Below are 6,795 nucleotides of genomic sequence, written 5' to 3'. Positions count from 1 at the left end.
TGTCCCTGCCGCTGCCCCGAAGGTGCAGAAGTGGGTCTTGTGCTGTGTGGTTCCAGCGGGTAAATGGCACAAAAGGCCGCTGGTTGGGTGCACACTGACACCGTCACACCTGGTAGTACACCTGCAATTCCTTCCTGGAACAGTAAAACAGAGAGTCAGGTTCCCTGAAAAGCGCTTCCCCGGTTGTCGTGGCAGTCGTAACGGTTTCCAGCGAGCCTGCCAACGCTGGGTATCGCTGTTGTGTGGGCCTGTGCGTTTAGAACTCCCGTGGCTCCAAAGGAGCAGCTGTCTGAAGCTGACCTGGGATTTGTAACCAAAGGCTGGGGCTGTCTCGGGTGTTCGCTGCACTTGTGCTCTGGAAGGGTGGGAGTTATCAAAGCCAGACTGGTGTGGCACCAGCCGAGCTCCGTCCTGTTGACCGATTCCATGTGTCGCCCTTAGACGGAGCAGCCGCAGACCCACAGCGAGAGACGCGCTCTCCTGCCCATCGGTTCAGGCGCCAGCCTGCAGCGCGACCTCCAGTTTCGGGCACGCGCTCCCCACTTGTGCGCCCTTTGGCCGGCAACGGCAGAGCTCCCATCCAGCACATCCAGCCTTTGACAGGCCTTTTTCTTCCCTTAAGGAAACGGAGGAGCCTGTAGTGGAGTGCCAGGAGTGCGAGACTGACATGTCCTCTTCTAGAACCGCAGCGGGCTCATCGCTGACCTCAGGGGACCTTGGGGATGTCAGCTCCTTCTCCTCTAAGGCCTCAAGCCTCCACCGTCCGTCCAGCGGAGCAAGCCGCGGTCACTCTGCCGCGCACAGCAGCAGCAGCAGCAGCTCAGGGCAAGGGACCGGAGCTGCCAAGGGGCGAGTGTGTGGGACAGAAACCGTGGAGTTTGCGTTACCCACTGGCAAAGGCGCCTTAGGAAAACTAAGGTACGTGGGAAGGGAGAATGTTGGGAAGGGAGAGAAGTGGAGTGTGCAGCAGGGCAGACCCTAAGTCAAGAATTTTCTGGGAAGGATCTGGCTTGATGAGCGGGAGCGAGGGGATGGTCTGGGCTGTTCCGAAGGAGCTGTGCGTTTCCCACTGAGGCGCTGTTCTCCCTAAGCTTTTTCCGCTCGAGCAGCGATGAGGAAAACTTCTTGAGCGGTTGTGAGATCGCAGAGAAAACTGGGGGCCCTAAAGAGCCGGCGTCTCTTTTCAGAAGGGTTAACCCATGAATTCTCCAGCCCTAGGAAAGGAGCCGCTCAGCCGGCATCTCCGCTCAGAGCTGGCCAGACAGGAGCACTGCCTTGTGAGGAGGAGGAGGACTCTGCGCCTGGCACTCGTCAGGGTGGTAGAGCACCCATGACACCTCGCGGGCGAGGAAGAAGAGGCCGCCCACCATCTCGAGCAACAGGAACAAGGTACCCTGGGAAGAGGAGCCTGTAGCTCGATTTTATGGCCAAGGAGGAGGCTGGGGAGCTGCTGGCTTAAGGTGTCAGAGCAGAGAGTGAGCGTTCCAGGAGCTCGGCTTTGGTGGCAGCAGGTGCCAGCCGCAGGCATCTTGCCTGTGTTCTCTGTTGAGTAACTGTTTCTCCCGCGGCTTTTCTCCTCCCTGCAGAGATGGAGCTGGACTGCTGGGCGTGGAGGATCTCTCAACTACGGCATCACCTGAGGAGAAATCCTTCACCCGTTCCGTTCGCCTGCCAGATGGAGGGGAGAAGCCGGACACTGCTGGCCTCTGCGCCTTGCGGCGAAGTGACTCCCCAGAAATCCCGTTACAAGGGGTGACTGCTCCTTCAGACTGTGCGGACTCATCCTCTGGGAGCAGCTTTGTGGGCCTCAGGGTGGTAGCAAAGTGGTCCTCAAACGGGTACTTCTATTCTGGGATGATTACCCAAGATGTTGGGGCAGGGAAGTACAAGCTGCTCTTCGATGACGGGTATGAATGTGATGTGCTGGGGAAAGATATTTTACTGTGTGACCCCATCCCCCTGGAGACGGAGGTGACTGCGCTCTCGGAGGACGAGTACTTCAGTGCGGGTAAGAGCAGTGCTTGAGCTGTGTCCTGGAGTGCTCTGGGCTTCTGAACGCCGTGGGACGGGGGGGTGAGGGGCCTGGGTGGAGTTGGGTAACGCTGTGACCTGCTGTCTTGTCAGGTGTGGTGAAGGGGCACCGGAAGGAGTCTGGAGAGCTGTACTACTGCATTGAGAAGGAAGGCCAGAGGAAGTGGTACAAACGAATGGCTGTTATCCTGTCCCTGGAGCAAGGAAACAAGCTCCGTGAGCAGTTTGGGCTCGGACCGTACGAACCCGTCACCCCCCTGACCAAAGCAGCCGACATCAGCCTGGGTAAGGGGGGTGCTACTGTGCTGTTCTGCGTCTTGTGCCTTTGAGATGGCTCTAGTTCCTGATCAGAATTGCCCATGCCGAAATCCTTCTGGGCATTCAGCACTGCTTTTGGAACTTTAGAGTGGGGCCTTTGAGATACTTCCTTGCCCTGTGCCTTGCTCAGAGGCTTAGTGCCTTTAACAGGTTTGTGGAGTGGCCGGCTTCTGGGACAGTGATGCCGTAACTCACGTGAACGGCTGCTGTGATACAGCCTCTTCAGCAGCATGGGCAGGACACAGGGCTTGGGGAGGAAGGATACACAACAGAGAGACCTTTTTTTCCTTGCCCTTCCCTGTCGGAGGGGGTGGTGTGTACCTTCTGGGTGCTGTTGTGGTCAGTACGTACGGGTGGGCTGAAAGCTGGCGGAGTTGGGTGACGGCTGTCTCTGCGTGCTGTATTACAGATAATCTTGTGGAGGGGAAACGGAAGCGACGCAGTAACCTTGGTTCTCCCAGCACTTCCAGCAGCAGCACAACTCCCACTCGTAAAGGGCAGGAGAGTCCACGTGTCCCAGCAGGCACACTGTCTGGGAAGAGGAAACTCGTTGCTTCTGAAGATGAGAGATCCCCAGCTAAGCGTGGGCGCAAGGCAGCAGTGACAAAGCCTGGTGAGAGCCTTTGCTGCTCTGGGACTCGCGTTCAGCTATCTTCTTGCCCTCCCTGTGTTTCTGTCGTTGATCCTTCACATCCCAGAAGGAAAAGGCAGATGAGATTGCTTGTTTGCTCTGCAGGATTTGGGACTGCTGCTCCCCAGATGCATTCAGTGGCCAGAGATCTTTTTAGAAGTCTGGGTACTTCCTGGCCGGTGTTCAGTTTTGCCTTTCAGAAACGAGGGGTGTGAGCTGTTCCCGTCCTGTGGAGTCTCCCAGAAACGTGTCTCCGTTAGAGGGAGCCCTGGCAGCCGGGAGCTGTCTCAGGGTGTTGGCAGACGGGCAAACGTCCCATTAGTCAGGTTTTGATCTGAAGATTCTTTGTGAGCAGAAGGATAAAGGGTCCTCGCCTACCCATGTGTAATCCTGACCCAACCCCGCCTCCCTCTTCCCTGCAGTACAGCAGCTGAGGTTGAACATACCCAAATCTTGCCCAGGGTCTTAGCGCTGAACCTGACTCTTGAGCCTCATCGCGCGTCTGTCTCTCCGCAGGGGCTGCGAGAGCTGGAGAGTTCGTAAACCCCTGTGAAGCTGCAGATGCTGTCGATCCCCCGCTGCTGGAAGACCAGCATGGACCCTTGCCCCATAATAAGACCCTCTTTTTGGGCTATGCCTTTCTCCTCACCATGGCAACACCCAGTGACAAATCGGCCAACCACCAGAAGCCATCAGACGGTCCCACGGGGAGCAGTGAGGAAGAAGAAGGTGAGGCAGATCCTACCCACAGCGTTTTCTAGTGGGATGCTGTGGCTTTAGGAAAACGGCTGGATGCTGTCTGACCAGGCCAGGGGCTTGTTTTACCCTTTTGCTCTTCAGTCCTTTCCAGAAAGGACCTAAGGCTCAGCCTTTGTTTTAGAGACTATAGCCTGAGACGTGGCCGGCCTCGTGGCAGTGTCGTGAGCGGGAAGGTTGTGGGAGCTAAGGGAGGGGCAGTGCTGGGAGACACGGGGCCTGAGGGCGTGAGCGGGTGCACCGCATCGCCTTTGCTAGGGCCGTGGTGAAGCCCGAAGGAAGGGACAAGGGGCTTGCTCGGCTGGTTTGGCCAGTGCCATGCTCCCCTTCCTGCTGCCTTGGGTTTATCTTTTCCAAGGGTTCTCTTGAGGTGTGCTTGGGAAAAAGGCTGGAGTTCCTTACTGGAATGGATGAGGGCTCTGTAGGCTGAGGAGCATCTGGATGTAAGCAGATGTATTATAGCCAAAAATGGAACTTCCTGTTTCTGCTGTAGAATTCGTAGAGATGGCTCCGTATGACAAACGTTACGTAGCCCAGCAGCTGCGGGCAGGAGCTGGCTACATCCTGGAAGACTTCAATGAAACCCAGGTAAGGACCCACTCGCTGATGCAGAACGGTAATCACAGTGTAGCTGAGGTTGGAAGGAATTTCTGCCGCTCACCTTGTCCAACCCCCCGCTGAAAGCAAAAATGGCCCGAACAAAGCAGATTGCTCCGGTCCTTCTCCACTTGGGTTTCGAGTATCCCCAAGGATGGAAACTCCACAGCCTCCCTTGGCAACTTGGTAGCCTTTTAGTGGAGAACACTAAGTGGAGTCTGGCTCCATCTCGCTTACGCCATCCTGTCAGTCAGGAATACGCACTGGTAGGACCCTCCAGGGCTGCCCTTCCCGAGCGTCAGCAAGCTCAGCTCTCCCCGCCTGTTGTACGTCAGGCTCCAGTGCTGCCGTGTCTTGGGAGCCCTTGGCTGGGCCATCCAGTACGTCCCTGGTTCTGCTGGACTGTGGAACCCAGGAGGGGACGTGGGCTCACCACAGCGCTCTGCCTCGGAACACACAGCGGCAGCAATCTTGCCTGCGCCGCATCCTGTCTAGTGCCTGAGGCTCAGAATGGAGATGGATCTGCTTCCTGGGGGCTGGAGTTGCTATCCACCTGCTGCACCTGTGACTGCTGTAGGTGCCCCTGGTTTCCCGATCTCTCTCACTCACCTTTCGCATAATTGGGCCGTGACAGCCGGGGGTTCCATTTTCTCTTCTTGGAAGTGCTCAGCAGCAGGATGACTTGGGCTTTGGCTGGGTTTTTTGAAAGCTCAGTCCCCTGGAAGGTGGTCTTTCTGTCTCCCCTGCAGTGCAGTGCAGCCTACGAGTGTCTCTTAATTGCGGACCAGCACTGTCGAACTCGGAAATACCTGCTGTGCCTTGCCAGGGGGATCCCTTGTGTGTCTCACATCTGGGTCCACGACAGCTGTCACGCTAACCAGCTTCAGAATTACCGGAATTACCTTTTGCCAGCTGGTTACAGCCTCCAGGAGCAAAAACTGCTGGAATGGTAGGTGCCAAATGACCTGAGCCCTCATGCCGAGGATTTAATCCCAGAGGGTTGTTACACCTGGGAGGCTCCTGACTACCACAGATACTGCTCCTCCTGCTTCCTCTTCCCTAGAGGAGCAGCACTTCCAACTCTTCCCTTGGATTTACAGTGGCCTCTAATGCCAAGGTACAGAGGCACCGTGCACACAAAATCCCCTGGGAAGTGAGGAAGAGGGCAGCCTCCTCACGGGGAAGACGGAATTCAGACAAGGCTTCCTGCACTTGGCTGACGCCCCTGATAGCTCAGAAACGGTCAGAGAGCGCAGCGCTACTGCCGTTTCCTCCTCACTGCGCATGGTTAAACCAGCTGCTGCGTTTTCTGTGGAGTCTAACCCAGTGGGTCTGCTCTGGGAGCCAGACTCCCCAGGCTGCAGGGAGGGGCAGACAAGAGCCATCTGTAAATCTCGGGGTGGGAGGCTGCCCCCTGCCTGCTCGGCCCTGTCCGAGTGGGGGCACTGGGATCACACACAGAAAAGGTGGTTCGGGATGAGGAGGAACTTAGCCTAACCCTGGATTTGGGCTGCTGTGCGCACCCCACCAACGTTTAGCTGTTTTACTGCCTACAAACAGAGGCTGATTGTGCCAGTTTCAGGAGTGGTGGGAAGGGAGCAGGTCATTGCATGCAGCAGACCAGTGTGGGAGCCACTCGGATGACCAGAAGTCGATAACAGTCCCCAAATCAAGTCTCAGACAACTGGATATTTGCCGTCTGCATTTCGATTTGTTATTTTACAGGCACCCGCGAGAAAACCCGTTCCATAATCTGAAGGTTCTCCTGGTGTCAGACCAACAGCAGAGCTTCCTGGATCTGTGGTCTGAAATCCTGATGACAGGGGGAGCAGCATCCGTGAAGCAGCATCACTCGAGTGCTCAGAACAAAGGTACTCCCAGGCGTTTCTCAGGCCTCGTATTCGGGAATCCCGTGCTGCTGTGGCCCCCGAGGTTCAAAACCATCCAGGATGGCTGAGGAGGAGTCTGGGCACAGGAAGGCCAAGTGCTGACACTTGTGCTCTGCTGGAGACTGGCCTTGCAGGGGAGATGCTGCACCAGTCCAGGGGCCAAGCCTCTGCTTCCAGCCTGCACTGAGGGGGAAGTGCGTAGGCGTTGCTCCTGGGCTTCCTGCAGGCCACTAAAACGGCGCTTCCTTGTCCTCGCGCACTCGTCTCCCTCTCCACCCGGGATGTGCGCGGGCCGCCGCCCCCCCCTAGCCCTGCCGTAAGGCTGCGGCGGCGGCAACTCCCTGCGGACAAGGGGGGGCAGAGTTGCTGCAGGGGGGTCTCGGCTTACAAAGAGAATTCGCTGCTGCAGGAGCCCCGCGGTGAAACGCTGATGTGCGGCTGCAGGGAGGCTCCTTTCTCTCGCCTGACGGACGCCTGTCTCCCCTCCCGTGCAGGTATCGCTCTGGGCGTTCATGACGTGGTGGTGACCGACTCTTCCTGCCCGGCCGCTGTCCTGAAGTGCGCAGAAGCCTT

The 6,795-nt window shown here is 57.3% G+C and overlaps 1 protein-coding gene across 1 annotated transcript in view; it reads left to right on the top strand.

The window, feature by feature from the left end:
- The window catches only part of TP53BP1 (tumor protein p53 binding protein 1), a gene marked incomplete at its 5' end in the record, with an annotated part of 25,242 nt that overhangs the window by 17,788 nt on the left and 659 nt on the right, over positions 1-6,795 (top strand). Inside the window, 10 exons of the mRNA XM_010159841.1 lie at positions 623-918; positions 1,213-1,389; positions 1,587-2,008; positions 2,125-2,316; positions 2,759-2,962; positions 3,497-3,709; positions 4,230-4,324; positions 5,083-5,282; positions 6,059-6,204; positions 6,717-6,790. Of these exons, the coding sequence (XP_010158143.1) occupies positions 623-918; positions 1,213-1,389; positions 1,587-2,008; positions 2,125-2,316; positions 2,759-2,962; positions 3,497-3,709; positions 4,230-4,324; positions 5,083-5,282; positions 6,059-6,204; positions 6,717-6,790 (2,019 nt within the window). The remainder of the gene's footprint in view (positions 1-622; positions 919-1,212; positions 1,390-1,586; positions 2,009-2,124; positions 2,317-2,758; positions 2,963-3,496; positions 3,710-4,229; positions 4,325-5,082; positions 5,283-6,058; positions 6,205-6,716; positions 6,791-6,795) is intronic.

Source organism: Eurypyga helias, unplaced genomic scaffold (assembly GCF_000690775.1).
Source record: "Eurypyga helias isolate BGI_N326 unplaced genomic scaffold, ASM69077v1 scaffold32609, whole genome shotgun sequence".
NCBI classification, from domain to species: Eukaryota; Metazoa; Chordata; class Aves; order Eurypygiformes; family Eurypygidae; genus Eurypyga; species Eurypyga helias.
The sequence above is the reverse complement of the archived record's forward strand: the minus strand, read 5'-3'. Positions and strand labels throughout refer to the sequence as shown.